The 22,200-nt window shown below is 37.6% G+C and overlaps 1 protein-coding gene across 4 annotated transcripts in view; it reads right to left on the reverse strand.

The window, feature by feature from the left end:
- Nucleotides 1-22,200, reverse strand: part of ABLIM2 (actin binding LIM protein family member 2) — a 470,688-nt gene that overhangs the window by 139,442 nt on the left and 309,046 nt on the right. For all 4 annotated transcript variants that reach the window (XM_053704171.1, XM_053704169.1, XM_053704170.1 and 1 more), the window contains exons 9-10: nucleotides 21,186-21,263; nucleotides 5,331-5,477 (exon numbers count right to left, since the gene is read on the reverse strand). In XM_053704171.1, the coding sequence (XP_053560146.1) occupies nucleotides 5,331-5,477; nucleotides 21,186-21,263 (225 nt within the window). The remainder of the gene's footprint in view (nucleotides 1-5,330; nucleotides 5,478-21,185; nucleotides 21,264-22,200) is intronic.

Genomic DNA, 22,200 nt, shown 5'->3' on the forward strand with positions numbered 1-22,200 from the left:
CATTTCATAACAACTTCATGACAGTCCACCTCAAAAGCAATTTTATATAAGCTGATGGTTTTAACTGTTTTCCAGTCAGCGCTTTAGCAATATGGCACTTACTCGTGGCTAGAGCGCCGATTGGATAACAGTTCAAACCATCAGCTCACAAAAAAAAATATTCAAATTCGAAATAGTATTCCTAGTTTACAACTGTGTTTAATAAATGTGATATTCAATTTGAATGTGATATTCGATTTGAATGTGAGATTCAAATTCGAAATAGTATTTCTAGTCTAATACTGGGTTTTATAAATGTAATATTCAAATTCAAATGTGATATTCGATTCGAATGTGACATTTGAATTCAAAATAGTGTTTCTAGTCTACAATTGTATTTTATAAATGTAATATTCAAATTCGAAAATGACATTCGAATTCTAATGTGACATTCGAAAACTGTAAACAACATTCCAAAATCGAATTTTTAAGAATATTCGTTCTTATCAACATTCTATTATGTAAATCGAATTTCTACAATAACATTCGTTCTAACATTCGAATTCGAATATAAACACATTCGCCCATCCCTAGTTGAGCTGACTGGCTGCCTGAATATGTACTATATACAGATCTGGGCACTTCTAAACACACAGACCTATATACAATCTGCACATGTATATACAGTATGTCAATGTGACAGGTCATACAGTAGCTAAATGATAGCTAAGTGGTTAATATCTTATTTGTTTAGATGCATATATTTTTCGATATGGTTCATTCACTTGTCTTTGGGACGTTTGTAGTTACCTAAATAGAAATATTTGAGCTTAATATATGATTTATTTTATTTTCTGCATAAAAGATAATTTGGAAACTCATTTATCTAGGTAAGCAATATCTGTTGATTTATGTGTCTTATCTCTGAATAAAGCTGATTACATTGAAGGCAAAGGTGGCACATATAATGCACTAGTGGTCAAGATGGCTACAACTGTAACACTTAAACGACCACTGTAAGTTCAATGTAATTTATTTTTATTTTTTTATTTTATTCTTTCTAAACATTTTTTACATAGGATGTCATTATGACTTCCCTACCTGATCACTGCAATCTTATTTGTAATAAATACATATTTCAGAACCCTCTCCGTGGGTATCTGCCGCTGCTATCCAATCCGGTGTGCAAACTGCAGTTTGAAGATGGCGACCGAATTTTGAACAGCGCATGCGCAAGATTGCGCAACGTCATCGACAACGTCACTCACTTCCAGACCTGCTCCGACAAAGAAGACCCGCTCTATCGATCTTACATAATAAGATCCGTCAGCGCATTGATAGGTAAGTCTTGCAGAATCTCCCTAGCTATAACGAGCATCATTACAAAGTATCTAAATGCAATAAATTTTAACGCTATAGATAAGGACGGGAGGGATTATATTTTTTGCTTTCTGCGTAGAAAGCCTGGATACACAATCACATCGATTGCAATTGCAAATGCGCATGCATTATTCCCATTGAGGTGCTGGTAATTACGGCTTCAGTTGGATAATATACACAATCGCTATTTGGTCAGTTTATGTGCGCATTCGATTGTGTACCAATTTGTAATATAATGAGATGCAAAAGCGGTTTATTTTTACATAAACGTACGTGCTAAAATAGTGGGCTGGATTGCATGACGTTATAGACAAAAAATAAAATATGGTGTAAGAAGTAAATGACGCTTCGATTTGCAAGAGTTTGAGGTTGGTTATTTTAATTTCATAAAAGAGATTTAGAATATGTGTTTTATTTATACCAAAAATGTGAAAAGTTTGTAATCCTTTAATATATTTGTTAACTAGATCAGCTATATTGGTTGATCAAGAAGGCACTCTCAGGGCTTAAAGGGACATGAAACCTAATTTTTTTAATTTGTGATTTAGAGAGAGCATGAAGTTTTAGGCAAATTTCCGATTTACTTCTATTATCTAATTTGTTTTCTTCTCTTGGTATTCCTTGTTGAAAAAGTACCTAGCTAGGCTCAGAAACTGCTGATTGGTGGCTGCACATATATACCTGTATTTCATATTATTAGTTCAGCGATGTACATTGCGTTTTCTTCAACAAAGGATACCAGGAGAATGAAGCAATTTAGAAAATAAAAGTAAATTGAAAGTTATTTAAAATTATATTCTCTATCTGAATGAATAAATAAATATTTTTGGGTTTAATGTCCATTTAAGTGAAAACACTCCCAAAAAGGTTTGCCACCCAAAAATAACGGGATCTGGCCAGGATGTCACAGAAATATAGCAAATCTCAGTATTATAATAATCAGAAGAAAATGTCAATGACTATCAAGCTATAACTTTCACATTTTCTCTTCTGCTCTATACATTCAAACAATTGACTCTCCTCCAGTAAGAAGCTATTTCTTATCTTGCATTTACATGCTAAACGTAAGCTTTTATTATGATCAAAATTGGCTTTTATATCTATCTATCTATCTATCTATCTATCTATCTATCTATCTATCTATCTATCTATCTATCTATCTATATATACACATACACACACACATGATTATATACAGGTAGATATCTACAGATATATATATATATATATAGGAATATATATTTATATATACTTAAAACATATTTTGCTATGTGTAGAACATTAGAATGTGAAAAATTTACAGTACATACATAGTTAAAACCTTTATTAAATATGAATATTGAAAACATATGTTTTTTCAGTAGGGCAGTTATATATATGTGTTGTGTTTACATATGTATTTGTATATATATATATATATATATATATATATATATATATATATATATATATATATATATATATATATATATATCTGTAAATACATATATACATATATAAATACATAAATAAATATGTGCACATATATATATATATATATACATGCAGAAGTTTATGTCAAATTGTTTAAAAAAACAAAACAATATAAGATACTATAAAATATTCTTGGTCATTCTCTGAGTTTGTCTTAAAATGTGTCTTAATTTGTCATTTTTCCGAACTACAGTGTTTTTATATGATTAAGTGAAAACACGTTGCAATAACCAGACATGAACTGATGTTTCTGATTTGCTGTGTGAAAAGAAAGACTTTCTTTTTTTGCAGAGAATTTTGGAAACAAAAAATAAAAATATGAAAATGTGTTTTTATGGAATGAGTTAACATATTTTCATAATGAAAACTTATTTTCAGTAAAACATGACAGACTTATCAAACTGTTGTCAGTGGTTGATTATGGTTCATGTAAAATTGGATGTGGTTTATCTTTTTTCGTTTTTAAACAATACTATTAGGAAATCTAGATAATCAAGGTTTTCCTGGGAAACGTGCCTAGCTACACTTAGAACAAGTATTATTTTCTATCGAGATAAGAATGTAAAAATTCAAATTATCCTGGACAATTATTTTACCACAGGAAAAGAATGAGTAATGATTTTAACAAAAACACTTGTGCTTCCAAAAAAAGCGAACGCTTCCCGTACAGTTTTCTGTTTGCTTAAAATGAAAAAAAAAAAAAACTTAAAACAAGTTGTTATTCACTCTTTTTAAGGCCTACATGATAAATTGCTTCATGTAAGGAAATATCACCTCAGGGTAGGAACTTTAGAAAAAAAAAAACCTAATATTTTGCCTTCAAATTTTTACTTTGTAGGGGACAAAATGGTAAAAGATTTTTTTTTTACATATGAAAACCTGGAATTTGCAGAAAAAAAATATTGCTATCCTAATGCACAAATATATGTAACACTTTATTTAATCTATTATTAATATAGACTTATAATGTCATGAAACATGAGTTATATACTGACATGATGTTAGTTTGCCAACAATAAAAATGAAACACATAAGCAATAAGCATACAAGAAAGTAATGGAAGAATTGACATTCTCAACCCTCTACTCTAAATGTACAGCAATTAGATAGCAATCAGGATTAATTAAATTTAGAACAATACTAAACCCACATTTTTTCTTTCATGATCCAGATAGAGCATGAAATTTTAAGCAACTTTCTACTTTACTCCTATTAATACATTTTTCTTTGTTATCTTGCTATAATTATTTAAAAAACAGAAATGTAAAGCTTAGGAGCCAGTCCATTTTTGGTTTAGAACCTGGGTTATGCTTGCTTATTGCTTTGCTAAATGTAGCCGCCAATAAGCAAGCACTATCTAGGGTGCTGGTTCTAAAATGGGCCGGCTCAAAAGATTTATATTCCTGCTTTTTAAATAAAGATATCAAGAAAAATGAAAACGTTGTTTAAAATCGAATGCTCTATCTAAATCATGAAAGAAACTATTTGGGTTTAGTATCCCTTTAAAGGGGTATAAAATGCGAAATTTGATTAAAATACAGCAATTGTAAAAAAAACTTCACTTCTGTTATCAAATTTACTTTGTTCTGATTCTTTGTTGTAGGGCATACCAAAGTAGGCAACGTGCACATCTGAAGCACTATATAGCAACAATTGTGCAAGAATCCTTTTAATCCTTTTGAATCCTTTTAATCCTTTTGAATGTTGTTCACTTTTGAGCATGATGGCAGCAGTGTTTACACTGTTAAAGCATTTTTGCCAATGCCCCAAGTGCATGCACGCTATCTACCTAGGTATGTTTTTCAACATAAGATACAGAGAGAAAAAAATGAATTTGATCATGGAAATGAATTGGATTATCCAAAGGGATAATGTAGGCATAAGGCAAATAGAATTTATTAGCTAGATAATCTGTTTTGCTTTATAGGTGCATTCAAGCTAAATGCTGGTTGGTGCTATAAACTTTAGTTCACTGCAACCCTTTTGTGTTTTCAAAGATGCCTTTTTTTTACATTATCACTTTTAGATTTATAAACTTTAACATACCCCAACCAACACTGCCAATATAGCTGTAGACTGTATGTGCACTTGGTTCCTGCACAGCATTGGCTGCGCTTGCCTGTGACCTAGGGCTACAGTGGCAGCAAGTCCATTACCATATGAAGTCTATGTCCCTTTAAATATGAAGAATGTGGTATTAATAGTTTGGGATGTTATACTAATTATATTAGGACCAAATAATATGGCAATTAACACCATTGAAATGCTTAATATTATAATATAAGTGGATTAAAAATATACAAACTTGCTTTACTAGCAGTGTGGTTAAACTAAAACATATACAGCACGTGGTTTGGGAACAGAGGGGGAATATATTATATACCTTGGTAATATCAGCAAGGAAACTACAGAATGGGGTTGATACCCTTGAATTCCTACAATATTAAATAATGACCATAACAGATTAAAGGGAAAGCAAAAGATTCTGTTTTCGGTACCTCCCCATAACTATGTCTGTCATCTGAAGAGTAACTGATATAAGGAGAATAGGAGATCATGTCAGGACGATCAATATTATAGATGGCTTTGTTTTTAGGAAGAGCCGCCAAATCCTTGTAGTCAATAATTTCATCCCCGAGTTTTGCCTGAAGAAGAGAGGAAATAAAGGGTTGAAAGACAGATAGGAGAAAAGAACAGATGAAGAACAAGCATGCATTGCAATACTATGTTATAAAGCAGACCCAACAGTGAAAGGCTGAAGAATAGGCAATCAGGTCTCTCACAAACCTCAGTCATCCACAATAAAGTTTGGTTCTATAATCTTCAAGCATAATAATAATTCCAAAGAAGCTGCCACCTGACTTGTGTGCTGGAAAACATCAGGTGAGACTCGTTAACCCCTTAATGACCACAGCACTTTTCCATTTTCTGTCCGTTTGGGACCAAGGCTATTTTTAAATTTTTGAGGTGTTTGTGTTTAGCTGTAATTTTCCTCTTACTCATTTACTGTACCCACACATATTATATACCGTTTTTCTCGCCATTAAATGGACTTTCTAAAGATACCATTATTTTCATCATATCTTATAATTTACTATAAAAAAAATTATAAAATATGAGGAAAAAATGGAAAAAAACACACTTTTTCTAACTTTGACCCCAAAATCTGTTACACATCTACAACCACCAAAAAACACCCATGCTAAATAGTTTCTAAATGTTGTCCTGAGTTTAGAAATACCCAATGTTTACATGTTCTTTGCTTTTTTTGTAAACTATAGGGCCATAAATACAAGTAGCACTTTGCTATTTCCAAACCATTTCTTTTCAAAATTAGCGATAGTTACATTAGAGCACTGATATCTTTCAGGAATCTCTGAATATCCATTGACATGAATATATTTTTTTTTAGTAGACAACCCAAAGTATTGATCTAGGCCCATTTTGGTATATTTCATGCCACCATTTCACCGCCAAATGCAATCAAATAGAAAAAATCGTTCACTTTTCACAAATTTTTTCACAAACTTTTGGTTTCTAACTTAAATTATTTACAAACAGCTTGTGCAATTATGGCATAAATGGTTGTAAATTCTTCTCTGGGATCCCCTTTGTTCAGAAATAGCAGACATATATGACTTTGGTGTTGCTTTTTGGTAATTAGAAGGCCGCTAAATGCCACTGCGCACCACACGTGTATTATGCCCAGCAGTGAAGGGGTTAATTAGGGAGCATGTAGGGAGCTTTTTGGGGTAGTTTTAGCTTTAGTGTAGTGTAGTAGACAACCCCAAGTATTGATCTAGGCCAATTTTGGTATATTTCATGCCACCATTTCACCGCTAAATGCGATCAAATTAAAAAAAACGTTAATTTTTTCTCAATTTTAGGTTTCTCACTGAAATTATTTACAAACACCTTCTGCAATTATGGCACAAATGGTTGTAAATGCTTCTCTGGGATCCCTTTTGTTCAGGAATAGCAGACATATATGGCTTTGGCATTGCTTTTTGGTAATTAGAAGGCCTCTAAATGCCACTGCGCATCACACGTGTATTATGGCTAGCAGTGAAGGGGTTAATTATGTAGCTTGTAGGGAGCTTGCAGGGTTAATTTTAGCTTTAGTGTAGAGCTCAGCCTCCCACCTGAAACATCAGACCCCCTGATCCCTCCCAAACAGCTCTCTTCCCTCCCCCACCCCACAATTGTCCCCGCCATCTTAAGTACTGGCAGAAACTCTGCCAGTACTAAAATAAAAGGTATTTGGCCCTTTTTAAAAAAAAAAAAAAAAAGCATATTTACATATGCTGATGTGTAGGATCCCCCCTTAGACCCCAACCTCACTGATCCCCCACCAAACTGCTCTCTAACCCTTCCCCTCTGCAATAATGGGCGCCATCTTGGGTACTGGCAGCTGTCTGCCAGTACCCAGTTTTGTAACAAAATGTGCCTTTTTTTTTTTTAAATTCCCTTTTCTGTAGTGTAGCTTTCCCCCCCCACCGAGACCAACCCCCAACCCCTTCCAGGACCCTTAGATTGCATTTTAGTGGGGTTTTTTTTTCAACTTTTCAACTTTTTTTTTTCTGTAGTGTAGCGGTTCCCACCCGCTCCCGCCCCGTGCACGCGCCCGCCCACCACCCCCGTGCACGCGCGCGCTCCCGTGCGCGCCCCCGTAGCTCCCGCCCCCGATCCCGCCCCCCTCCACTCCACATAGCGCACCGATGGCCGCCACCCGCCTCCCACGTAAGCTCCCACCCACCAACGATACCGGCCATCGATGTCCGGTGCAGAGAGGGCCACAGAGTGTCTCTCTCTGCATCGGATGGCCAAGGGGGGTTATTGCAGGATGCCTCCATATCGAGGCATCACTGCAATAACCGGAAAGCAGCTGGAAGCGAGCAGGATCGCTTCCAGCTGCTTTCCAGACCAAGGACGTACGCCACACGTCCTCGGTCATTAACTGACTTTTTTTTGAGGACGTGTGGCGTACGTCCTTGGTCGTTAAGGGGTTAAACTCAACCATATTCAATTGTCCGAAGCTATCTAACTTTATTTTATAAAGGTGCTGAGGGACATTGTACAGTGAAATTAGTTTTGTATAAAAGGGACATGAAACCCAAAATGTTTCTTTCATGGTTCAGATAGAACATTTTATATTAAATGTGTTTCCAGTTTACTTATATTATCAAATTTGTTTCATTCTCATGGAACTTTGTTGAAGAGCATACGTAGGTAGGTAGCGTGTGTGTCTGGAGCACTGCATGACTGCAGTTTGTTAAAACACCACTACCACCTAATGCCTTTGTTAAAGGCAGTCTTGTGGAATTGCTACTGTAATGTGCTCCAGGCTTGTGCACACTCCTAAACATATGTACCTGCTTTACAACAAAGAATACTAAGAGAATTAAGTAAATTTAATACTACAAATAAATTGGAATTTTATTTTTAAATGTTACAGTCTGAATCATGAAAAAATGTTTGGGTTATGTCATTTTAATTTGTTCCCAATTACTTTTATACTGGCTGCACAGTATTAAATGTATTGGGAATTGCTCCTTTAGTTTTATTTTTGTATTTTTATAGTTGTTGATTTTTTTGGTGACACCACCACCCATTGTTCTCAAGAACATCTTATCTTACTTTATACATAAAGGCCAATATGGAAAATGTTATTATGGGTGGTGGTTTCAATTAGCAAAACCACCTATTTCAATTGCAAAAATTAATCGAACAAAACAATTTCCAATATACTTAATACTCTGCAGCTGGTATAACAAGTCATTGAGGACACATTAAGTGGAAAAATGTTACGGCACAGTGTCTCTTTAAGAGGAAATGAATATATTTGACCTTTCATATAAACTATATACTGACTGTCTGTAAAGCATTTGCCTGGTTGCTAAGGACTCTAAGCTTTTGCAAAAAAAAAATTAAATCAACTAACCACTGGAACCCAAATACATGTTTTCAATTAACCTACTATAATAGTGTATTCAAAATACAAAAAGATTGTATATTAAATTTGCTTCAATCTCTTGGTGTCTTTTTTTGAAGGAGCAGCAATGCACTACTGGGAGAAGGCTGAACACATTAGTAGGCCAATGACAAGAGTAATTTATGTGCAGCCACCAATCAGCTGCTAGCTCCCACCTCCTGAGCCTACCTGGGTATCCTTTTCAATAAAGAATACCAAGATAACTAAGCAAATTAGATAATAGGAGTAAACTGGAAAGTTGTTTAATATTGTGTGATCTACCTGAATCCTGAAGGACACAGTTTGGGGTTCATGTCCGTTTAATATAAGCTTCAGCGCAATCTCCATTGCTATTTTACGTGAATTGTTGGGTCTCTGCTTTGCTCCTCCTACTTGAACTGCCCCTAGGTCTATCTGACTCATTATTCTGTAAGTTAGGAAATCTATAGATGAGGGTATTATAATATTATTATATTTCATTGCAGGCGAGAAGGCTGCAACACAAATGCTAAAAAAACTGAAAGAAGGGCCCATACAGGAACTTAGGGTTTGTAATAAAAACTAGAGGGGCCCCTTTGTGCCAAATTAGACATTAAAGCACATTTTTGTCACTATAGTGATCACCTAGCTATTCCGACAAAGGGCCACATGTACTAAGTTCTCAGCTTTCCTCTCCTCCCAGCTTTGCAGCGAACGGGCAATGGACACTGTACGTCCGCTGACCAGATGTATCCTGACACACATGAGTGTATAATGCCACCCCCTTCTCTTGTGCAAGAAGAACCTGTCTTGGGTCATTTATCTGTACTAATGCAGAGGTGGAGGAGAGGGTAAGACGCAGTGGTCGGATGGTGTATAACCATTTTAGTTTTTTTATAATGTGTCCCTATTTTGGGGGGCTTGATCATCTCATCTGTCATTTAAAATAGCTTATTTTGTTAATTTAAACACCCACCTATTCTGAACATTTCAATATTGCACTCTACTGGCTTTTAAAAAAAGCTATGTGATAAGAGGCTGCAGCAGAAAACAGCCTTCCAGTGAGTTTGGGAGAGACCATTTGAAATAGTGTTCCTGCAGCAACTTTGAATACAAAAATATTCACAGCTGAGTACATTATCCCTTTAAACACAAACTTTAATTCCTCATAGATGTTTAATTATGTGTATTGAACGAAAGCAATGTAACGTGTCTGTGTGTATTATTTGCTGGCTTTTCCTGTGAAAAAAAAAGAAGCAAAGCCTTTCTGCCGCTCCACAGAGCCTGGGGTGTATCCTGCAAAGTTCAGAGCCATAAGCTTACAACATACTACGCACTTATTTCTTGTTCAGGATGTTACTTATAACTGGCCAGAGCAAAGGAGATAAAGGGGCCCATTTATCAAGCTCCGAAGGGAGCTTGTGGGCCCGTGTTTCTGGCGAGACCGTTGCTCCATAACCCTGTCCACCTGCTCTGATGAGGCGGACAAGAATCGCCGGAAATCAACCCGATCGAGTACGATCGGGTTGATTGACATCTTTCTGCTGGCGGCCGAAAGGCCGCAAATCAGCAGGGGGCGGCGTTGCACCAGCAGCTCTTGTGAGCTGCTGGTGCAATGTTAAATGCGGAGAGTGTACTGCTCACCGCATTTAGCGAGGTCTTGCGGACCTGATCCGCACTGTCGGATCAGGTCCGCAAGACCTTTGATAAATAGGCCCCAAAATAACTATATGCAAGAAATGCATTTTTAATTGGTATGTCCTTGAACTGCAAAACTATGTAAATGCTGCTAATAACGGTCTTAAATGCTTTTTGAAAAATGTATTTTCGATGCTTATTTGTAAATGCTAATATATTCAAGCGATATTTAAACAAAATGTAATGTCCCTTTAAGCAATTGTGTTTATTGTTAATGTTCATGCCTCTAAAATACAAGTAAATGTTCAATATGTTGAAATATGCACTTCCTTTTATTTAAATATGTTAATTTTATCCTACATAGCCTATATGTTAGAAATGTTGAGCACATGCTCATGATTTATGCAATACAATTTTGTTAACCATAATCCATCTGTTGCTACAAAATGATCAGTCTGATGAGAAATTTGAAAAGGAAAAAATTGTGTTAATTTTACATTGAGTCCAGTAATGACTTTCAGTTTGCTGATTGTTGATGTTAATGGACTCATCTAACTTTACTAGGTATAATGCAAAACACAATATGATTACAATATATATACTTGTCCTAAAGCCCGTGTACACTGGCTATTTTTTGCAGTACAGTGGTCCTACTCCTTGCTCTCTCTCCCCCCTCTCTTTTGCTCTCTCTCCCCCCTTTCTTTTGCTCTCTCTCCCCCTCTCTTTTGCTCTCTCTCCCCCTCTCTTTTGCTCTCTCTCTCCCCCCCTCTTTTGCTCTCTCTCCCTCCCCTTGTTTTTACTCTCTCTCCCTCCCCCTCTTTTGCTCTCTCTCTCGCCCCCCTCTCTTGTGCTCTCTCCCCTCTCTTTTGCTCTCTCCCTCCTCTCACTTTTGTGCTCTCTCCCCCTCTCTTTTGCTCTCTCTCTCTGCCCCTCTCTTTTGGTCTCTCTCTCCCCCCTCTCTTTTGCTCTCTCTCTCCCTCTCTTTTGTTCTCTCTCTCCCCCCCTCTTTTTTGCTCTCTCTCCCCCTCTCTATTGCTCTCCCCCCTCTTTTGCTCTCCCCCCCTTCTTTTGCTCTCTCTCCCTCCCCTTGTTTTTACTCTCTCTCCCTCCCCCTCTTTTGCTCTCTCTCTCGCCCCCCTCTGTTTTGCTCTCTCTCTCCCCCCTCTGTTTTGCCCTCTCACCCTCCTCTTTTACTCTCTCATCCTCCTCTTTTGCTCTCTCCCCCTCCTCTCTTTTGCTCTCTCTCTCTCTCCCCCTCCTCTTTTGCTCTCTCACTCTCCCCTCCTCTTTTGCTCTCTCACTCGCCCCCTCTCTTTTGCTCTCTCTCTCCCCGCTCTCTTTTGCTCTCTCTCTCCCCGCTCTCTTTTGCTCTATCTCTCCCCGCTCTCTTTTGCTCTGTCTCTCCCCGCTCTCTTTTGCTCTCTCTCGCTCTCTTTTGCTCTCTCTCTCCCGCTCTCTTTTGCTCTCTCTCTCCTGCTCTATTTTGCTCTCTCTCTCTCGCGCGCGCGTGACCATGACCACCCCCAGTCCCGCTTACCATTCTGGTGTGGACACTACAGAAGATCAGGTAGACTCTAAGACCAGGTGTGCTTGTCCTCGTGCTGCCTCTACTGCGCATGACAGCTTCGGACAAACATACTTGGCCTTTTATATTATAGGATATATATATATATATATATATATATATATATATATATATATATATATATATATATATATATATATATATATATATACAAAACATGGAAGGGAACTGCACTCCAAGACCGGATCAGGTACACATCCTGTGACTCAGTAACATCCAGCCCTGGGTGCTAAATAGCACTCCAAAAAAGCTGTGATGTCACCAGAGCCACAGGCAGTTAACCCCAGTCCGGAATGGGTGCAAGAACCAAGGGAGATTACAAATAAAAAGTAATACAACACATAGAAACACCCAGCACTCACCAGCTAGCTCACAGCTAAGATAAAATCACAACTGGAAAGGTTAGTCACCGCATCTGGCCAAATGATATATATTATCAGACACACACATATTTTACAAAATCATATTGGTATATAATACCTATGTTGACACCAATAATTTATATATAATAGATACCTATAAATATGAAATGAAACTATATTAAATTCTGGAAACAAAGTTTGGAAGGGAGAGGGAGGGAGGGCATGCTACACTAAAGAAAAGAGGGATATAAGAGAGGGAACCTACATAATAATAGAGGGGGACCCCTACACTACAGAAATAAATAAATAAATAAATAAATAGAATAAAAAATAAATGAAAATTGGGGAATGGCAGACAACTGCCAGTACCTAAGATGGGCGCCATTAGTATGAGGGGGGAAGGGTTAGAGAGCTGTTTGGGAGGTATCAGGGACATGGGAGGGTTGAGGAGGGATCCCTATATTGTTGGGGGTTTTTTAATTGGTATGTCCTTGAACTGCAAAACTATGTAATGTTGCTAATAACGGTCTTAAATGCATTTTGAAAAATGTATTTTCGATGCCTATTTGTAAATGCTAATATATTCAAGCGATATTTAAACAAAATGTAATGTCCCTTTAAGCAATTGTGTTTATTGTTAATGTTCATGCCTCTAAAATACAATTAAATGTTCAATATGTTGAAATATGCACTTCCTTTTATTTAAATATGTTAATTTTATCCTACATAGCCTATATGTTAGAAATGTTGAGCACATGCTCATGATTTATGCAATACAATTTTGTTAACCATAATCCATCTGTTGCTACAAAATGATCAGTCTGATGAGAAATTTGAAAAGGAAAAAATTGTGTTAATTTTACATTGAGTCCAGTAATGACTTTCAGCTTGCTGATTGTTGATGTTAATGGACTCATCTAACTTTACTAGGTATAATGCAAAACACAATATGATTACAATATATATACTAGTCCTAAAGCCCGTGTACACTGGCTATTTTTTTGCAGTACAGTGGTCCCACTCCTTGCTCTCTCTCCCCCCTCTCTTTTGCTCTCTCTCCCCCCTCTCTTTTGCTCTCTCTCCCCCTCTCTTTTGCTCTCTCTCCCCCTCTCTTTTGCTCTCTCCCTCTCTTTTGCTCTCTCTCTCTCTCTTTTGCTCTCTCTCTCTCTCTCTCTCTCTCTCTCTCTCTCCCCCTCTCTTTTGCTCTCTCTCTCTCCCCCTCTCTTTTGCTCTCTCTCTCCCCCTCTCTTTTGCTCTCTTTCTCCCACTCTCTTTTGCTCTCTCTCTCTCTCTCCCCCTCTCTTTTGCTCTCTCTCTCTCTCTCTCTCTCTCTCTCTCTCTCTCTCTCTCTCTCTCTCTCTCTCCCCCTCTCTTTTGCTCTCTATCTCTCTCCCTCTCTTTTGCTCTCTCTCTCCCCCTCTCTTTTGTTCTCTCTCCCCCCCTCTTTTTTGCTCTCTCCCCCCCCCTCTTTTGCTCTCTCCCCCCCTCTTTTGCTCTCTCTCCCTCCCCTTGTTTTTACTCTCTTTCCCTCCCCCTCTTTTGCTCTCTCTCTCGCCCCCCTCTCTTGTGCTCTCTCTCTCCCCTCTCTTTTGCTCTCTCCCACCTCTCACTTTTGTGCTCTCTCCCCCTCTCTTTTGCTCTCTCTCTCTGCCCCTCTCTTTTGGTCTCTCTCTCCCCCCTCTCTTTTGCTCTCTCTCTCCCTCTCTTTTGTTCTCTCTCTCCCCCCCTCTTTTTTGCTCTCTCTCCCCCTCTCTTTTGCTCTCCCCCCTCTTTTGCTCTCCCCCCCCTCTTTTGCTCTCTCTCCCTCCCCTTGTTTTTACTCTCTCTCCCTCCCCCTCTTTTGCTCTCTCTCTCGCCCCCCTCTGTTTTGCTCTCTCTCTCCCCCCTCTGTTTTGCTCTCTCACCCTCCTCTTTTACTCTCTCATCCTCCTCTTTTGCTCTCTCCCCCTCCTCTCTTTTGCTCTCTCTCTCTCTCTCTCTCTCTCTCTCTCTCTCTCTCTCTCTCCCCCTCCTCTTTTGCTCTCTCACTCTCCCCTCCTCTTTTGCTCTCTCACTCTCCCCCTCTCTTTTGCTCTCTCTCCCCTCTCTTTTGCTCTCTCTCTCCCCGCTCTCTTTTTCTCTGTCTCTCCCCGCTCTCTTTTGCTCTCTCTCTCTCGCTCTCTTTTGCTCTCTCTCTCCCGCTCTCTTTTGCTCTCTCTCTCCTGCTCTCTTTTGCTCTCTCTCTCTCGCGCGCGCGTGACCATGACCACCCCCAGTCCCGCTTACCATTCTGGTGTGGACACTACAGAAGATCAGGTAGACTCTAAGACCAGGTGTGCTTGTCCTCGTGCTGCCTCTACTGCGCATGACAGCTTCGGACAAACATACTTGGCCTTTTATATTATAGGATATATATATATATATATATATAAATATATTATCAGACACACACATATTTAACAAAATCATATTGGGATATAATACCTATGTTGACACCAATAATTTATATATAATAGATACCTATAAATATGAAATGAAACTATATTAAATTCTGGAAACAAATTTTGGAAGGGAGAGGGAGGGAGGGCATGCTACACTAAAGAAAAGAGGGATATAAGAGAGGGAACCTACATAATAATAGAGGGGGACCCCTACACTACAGAAATAAATAAAAAGAATAAAAAATAAATGAAAATTGGGGAATGGCAGACAACTGCCAGTACCTAAGATGGGCGCCATTAGTATGAGGGGGGAAGGGTTAGAGAGCTGTTTGGGAGGTATCAGGGACATGGGAGGGTTGAGGAGGGATCCCTATATTGTTGGGGGGAAAAAATAATTAATAAAGAAAAAAACACTAAACTGCATACTGGCAGACTGTCTGCTAGTGTCTAAGATGGTGGTGAGGAGTGATGATGGAGGGGGGCAAGAACTGTTTAAGAGGGATCAGTTAGGTAGGAGGGTAATACCTACATTACAATCCTATAGGCTATTACCCTTACCAGCTAACTAATTAACCCCTTCACTGATGGAAATTTCAGAGGTGTGGTGCACAGCTGCAGTAAGCAGCCTTTGAAATACCAAAGAGTAATGACAAAGCCATGCATGTCTGCTATTTCTGAACAAAGGGGATCCCAGAGAAGCTTTTACCTTTATTTGTGTTATGACTGCACAAGCGCTATGAAAATAATTTCATTGAGAAACCCAAAGTTTGTGAAAATGTTAACAATATTTTTTGATATGATCGCATTTGGCGGCAAAACAGTGGCATGAGATAGACACAATGGTATACATTTGTGTATCCATAAAGCTACAGTGGGGATTTCTAGCGTATACCACCTCAGTATTATAATATATTTAGCATTATTACTAACAACATTATTATTATTTTTTATTTTCTTTGAGGGGTTGATGATTTTCTTGGACATTTATTAAATAACCATTGATCTAACGTGAAGTGCGTAGTAAATATCTGAGATGCTTCAATCACAATTGCATCCCATAAATCCACTATTTTTTGGGCTATGCCACCACATATGGGATATAGTTCCTTGTTGGGGTAAATGTTTTAGCTGTAAAGTATTAACCAATTTGGCTGGGGTAAAGTGTTTTTGACTTTCATTTTGGTATAGGACTTTATACTTCTTTATTTTACTAGTGCCCACAAGCTTCTTCAGGTGTTGAATGAATATGAAAACCAAAGATTTTCTTTTGTGATTTAGATAAAGAATACCATTTTTAAAAAGTTTGCAAATTAACATCTTTTATCAAATTTGCGTCATCCCCATGATATTCTTTGTTGAAGAGATACCTAGGTTAGGTGTCTGGAGCACTACATGGCAGGAACTAGTGCTGTCATCTAGTGTTCATTGCAAATGGATAACATTCTTGCAGAACAGCTGCCATATAGTTCCCTAGACACATGCTCAATCCTAAACTTACGTCTTTGCTTTTCAACAAAAGATACCAAGAGAATGAAGAACATTTGATAATAGAAGTAAATTAGAAAGTTGTATAAAATTCAGTGGTCTATTTGAATCATGAAAGAAACTATTTGGGTTTCATGTCCTTTCAATTACATTATAACATATATGAAAATATAAAAATAAGACACACTTAAAGGGACATGAAACCCAATACATTTCTTTCAGGATTTAGGTAGAACATACAATTTTAAACAGCTTTTCCAGTTTACTTCTATGATCAAATTTGCTTTATTGCCTTGGTATAATTTGTTGAAGGAGCAGCAATGCACTTATGGTTTCTAACTGAGCACATGGGTGAGCCAATGACAATCCGTTTATATATGCAGCCACCAATCAGCAGCTAGAACCTAGGTTCTTTGCTGCTCCTGAGCTTACCTAGATAAACCTTTCAGCAATGGATAGCAAGAGAAGGAAGCAAATTAAATATTAGAAGTAAATTAGAAAGTTGTTTCAAATTGTATGCTCTTTCTGAATCATGAAAGAAATGTTTTGGGTTTCCCTTTAAGTTTTAAATAGAATGTGCTCTAGTTTAAATTGGCTGGTCATGCCCTCATGATCTTCACCTTGCCATGAACTTCATAGACTAGATTTTGTTTTACTGATAGCAGTGACTATTTAGTGTTACAAATCCATACACTGACAATACTGCTATATTTAGTATTGTACAGAACCAGACATATTATTTATTACCTGTCACTACATCCAGATTAGAAACAATGAAACAAAGCACTGCTACTATAAAACATAGTTATTTTTCAACCATAAAACCCATAATTATCCAAGGAACCAAGAGCATAAAATAACCTATATAACAATTGAGGCTGTTTATTAAGATGTGTGGTTTTAAATGGTTAACATGATTTGTAGTGTAATTCTCCGTGCATTTTAATGATCTATTGTGAGGAACACAATACACCTTTTTGGCGCATGTTCTTTAATGTCTATAATATTACTTATTTTACAAGTTCTTATAGTTCCTAAACCTGAAAAACTGGTTAAAATAAACCTGAAATCGTAACTGTATCCCCCGCACATGCACTGCATGCAAGCACGACTAGAAAAATGAAAAATGGGTTCATATTTTTTTGGGGAAAGATTAAAATTTCAAATGTCTACTAAGAGATAAATTAAATAATGGACCCCATTAATCAAACCATGGATGGACAGGGTTCCCTACTGTACCTGTCTGCCTGTGAACGACTCTGTAGACCCACTGCCTGCATATACCCCTGCATAAGTATTTTCTGGTTCACCCCCCCCCCCCTGCTTGCACACAGCCAACTCATGTCAGCAGAGACTGTCAATCACCCCAAACAAGTGAGTTTGGGGGGTTTAAAATCCACCACCTCAGAAGGCAGCATTTGGCTGACTCACCTCTTCTCTACTTGCAAAAAGGACCAAAGAAGCTTCCTCTGTGAAGATTTGGTAAATTGATAAATGGAGCCTAATGGCTTTACCTCCTTTTGAGTATGCACTGTCGCTTTAAATGATTAAAGGGACACTGAACCCACATTTTTTGGACATTTTTATAATTCAGATAGAGCATGTATTTTCCAATTTACTTCTATTATCGAATTTGCTTCATTCTCTTGTTATCTTTTTTTGAAAAGAATACCTATATAGGCTAGCTGCGGATTGGTGGCTGCACATATATGTCTTTTATCATTGTATTATATGTTCAGTTAACTACCAGAAGTGCATTGCTGTTATTTTAACAAAGGATACCAAGAAAATGAAGCAAATTAGATAACCAAAGTAATTTGTTACAGTTGTTTAAAACTGCATACTATGGGGTAGATTTAACAAGCAGCGGATGCTGCTTTCTATGCCCAGCATTTCAGGCTCGTAAGACCGCTGATCCTTAACTTCTGTGGTGGACTGAAATAATCCCAATCTGATCAGGATGATTTACACCCCCTGCTAGCGACCGATTGGCCATGAGTGAGCATAGGGTGGCATTGCACAAGTATTTCACTAGAAATACTTGTGTAATGTTAAATACTGACAGCGTGTTCTGTCTGCATTTAGCAATGTCGGGTGGACACGATTCGCTACAGCAAGGCGCTTGGTAAATTGACCCCTATATCTTAATCATGTAAGAAAAAGTTTAGGTTTCATGTCCCTTTAAGTGGTAATGGTCATTCCATGCCAGAACTTGCCATTTATAAATTGCATCCAAACAGCGAAGCAGTAAGTCACCTTAAAACTTGTGGTTATTTCATTATGAACTCTACTACATGAATATTAAATAAAGAAAATCATTTAGTTGTTTTTATTGTCATTTCAATAATCTCTTAAAGGAACAGGAAATACAAAATTAAACTCTTATTTGAATTATGTAATGTACTTTGTTCTTTTGTTATGCTTTGTTTATGAGCATGCCTAGGTGGGATCAGGAGTGTGCATGTGTCATGACCATTAGATTGGAGTGGTCTTTACAATAATATTTGTAGCAATGTTATGCATTGTTGCAAACAGTGCTGCCCTTTAGTGCTCAACAAAGTGTAACATTGTTAAAAACAATTTTCCGAATACTGTTGCTCATGTGCCTTTATAATTATGCTCTTTAAAAAATGATACCAAAAGAACAAAGAAAATGTGATAATAGAAATAAGATGGATAGTTTCTTAAAATTGCTTGCTCAATATGAATCATAAAAGTTTCATTTTGACAATCATGTTCCTTTAAATTTAACAAAGCCATGAAGTATTCTATCTTTTGCGCTCTATGGATGCATTAGTAATTTAGTATTTTTACATTTCATAACAGAAATAGAATGTTAGTCTGTTAAAGACACAGCTTAAAAGTATTCACAAGAAATCATTTCTATAAGTGATCTTTGCTTCAGATTTCTTTATCTTGAAACAATGTACACAAACAAGCTGTCAATGAGGCCCATTTATCAAGCTCTGTACGGAGCTTGAGGGCCCGTGTTTCTGACGAGTCTTCAGACTCGCCAGAAACACAAGTTATGTGTCCGCCTGATCTGATGAGGCGGACAGGAATCGCCACAATTCAACCCGATTGAGTACGATTGGGTTGATTGACACCTCCCTGCTGGCAGCCGATTAACCGCGAATCTGCAGGGTGCGGCGTAGCACCCGCAGCTCACAAGAGCTGCTGGTGCAATGCTGAATACGGAGAGCGTATTGCTCTCCGCATTCAGCGATGTCTGTTGGACCTGATCTGCACTGTCGGATCAGGTCCGACCATCACTTGATAATTCGGCCTCAATGTCTTTTTATAATGACTTCATATAGAGAAGCAGTATAACGGTCAGTCATAGACACAGGCAAATATATAGAAGAGGAGGAGGGAGAAGGGAGACACAGGTATAATGTATTAACAAATAAGACTTTAATGCAGTTTATATTCAAATGAGATTTATTTGTACTTAAACCAAGAACAAAAATTACATTTTAATTCTTTACTTAGGACTTTTAATTATCAAAGTTATATAATCCCATTTTTATTAAACAAGCCCTTAACCTAAACAGTGGCCCAAATCCTTTCACTAGCACCTACACCCAGTTCCTAACAATAGTTCCTAAACCCCAACACTAACAACAAACTAGGGTTGCCACCTCAGCCCTGTTTTCCTGGACACTTATGAGTTACACATGCTGCAGGGTGTGCAGGAAGGAGCATGAATAGTGCTGTCCAGGGTCACTATTAATGTGCTATCCAGGTGCGCAGTGCATGCTCCCCTCTGTACAACCTGCAGCATGTGTAACTCATAAGTGTCCAGGAAAACATGGCCGAGATGGCAACCCTACTATAAACCCCAGGTGCATTTGTAATTGCAGCTTACAGAAGGCCCATTTTGTAAACTGTAAGGGATAATGGTCTACAATCAAATGTGAATGTAGTTTCACATAATCTTCATTTTCCTTTAAAACAGACAATAGTTTATGCCAATTTATGTTAACATACACTCAAATGATTCACAGTTCAATTCTACACTACTCCAGCCTGAACAGCAATCAGAGCTCTTCAGTTCATCCTATATTATAAAAGACAAGAGTTTGTCTGAAGCCGTCATGCGCAGTTCAGACAAACTCTTGCAGCTGATCGCACGCGCACCCACCCGGCAGCAGCGCGAGGACCCGGCAGCACAGCTGATCAGTGAAAGAAAGCAGCGCGAGGACCGGCAATTGAAGGCGCGCACAGGAGAGAGAGAGAGAGAGAGAGAGAGAAGAGAGAGAGAGAGAGAGAGAGAGAGAGAGAGTGTGTCAACGGGCTTTAGGACTAGTCTAATATACTTTACTTGTCCCCTCCAATTTGTACAGGATACAGAACTGCTCTGGGTTTAACAATGTTGATGTTACATTATTTTGTACAAATACAGTTAACAGCATCCAATTTGTCATCAAATACTTGAGTAACTTATTTTTTAGTTGCTTCACCCAATTTGAATCGTATGAGGGTGTTTAATATGTTAGAAAATGATGTTTTTGTAATATCAGACATGCCCAATGGTTATATTTATTCTCTGCCAAACAGTAATTCAAAAATACAATTATGAAATACTGCAAATACTGACACTAATGAAGTTATGCTGCGTAAAAAAGTAACTGTACATTTGAATAAATGTATAAAAAACATGCTATTCCTGTTTTAACGCATTGATTTAATTAAGGATAACTTAGGTTTGTAGATCTCAAGCGAATCCACATAACAGGAATTAGAGATAAGTCCTAAAAAAAATAATAATAAATTAAACACATATACTTGCAATTTTTAAAACCCCTCTTACAGAGCCTCCGAGGAGACGAGGCTAAGACATTTACATCCCACTGTTTTTTTTTTCAGACGAACAAAAGTGGTCACATGACAGCAGTCAGTTAACAACTTACATATATAACTCGACTTGGAGATCCCGAGGTACTTGATGCAGGTACTGAGATTATACTTTCTGAAGATGTTCTGGTCTCCTGAGGTAGAAAAAAGGAATATATTACAAATGCACAGTATACAGCTCTGCAATAGATACATCAGTTCCTGCTAAAGCTAAGTGGTTATGGTTGTAGTGTATTGATCCTGTATGCAGGGAATGTCTGGAAGCACTTAGCTAAAGTAATGTTTCTAAGGAATAATGAAATTATGTTGTTCTTGGTATCACGTTGTATATTTGCCTCTAGAATTCTTTTCAGTTATATTTTACATTTACAACTTTTTTTTAGCCAACTATGAAATATCACAGAATGATGCATATGGAACCGACATTAGATGCAAAAACGTAAAAACATTAAAGTAGGGTATTTTAAAATGATTTTTTTTCCTGGCCTGAAAAGACTATTTTTTGTCGATATGCTTGTTGACCAATAAAGCTGTGGGTGTGCCCTTATCCACCAATGAATAAAGTGTCCTTAGGGATGAGTTGTGCCCAACCGTGCATCTAAAGATATATATATATATACATTTAAACTGCAATGTCTTAATCTTTTTTTCAAACAAAAGCATTTGAAACATGTTTAATTGCTTGTTTATGTACATAACATCATTTTGGGGAATTTAATATATTTTTAAAGGGACATTAAACACTAAATAAATGCTAGATAGAATGAAGCCTTCAGAGAAAAGGGAAGTCTGAGAAGAACATGTAGATGTGTTTTTTAGTTTCATTAGCTGTTTAAATATTGACAAAATAAGTGTAAAGTTTTAGTGTCTATAAAACAATAGGAGCTGCTGCCATGTTGTAACTTAGGTTACCTTCTCTGCTTTGGCCAATTAGAGACAATTATAAATAGGTCACTAGAGTGTGCAGCCAATGGGGCATATTTATCATGCTTTGAATGGAGCTTGAAGCCCCGTGTTTCTGGCAAACCTTCTAAAAACCGCTGCTCCATAACCTGTCCGTCTGCTCTGAGG

Source organism: Bombina bombina, chromosome 2 (assembly GCF_027579735.1).
Source record: "Bombina bombina isolate aBomBom1 chromosome 2, aBomBom1.pri, whole genome shotgun sequence".
NCBI lineage: Eukaryota > Metazoa > Chordata > Amphibia > Anura > Bombinatoridae > Bombina > Bombina bombina.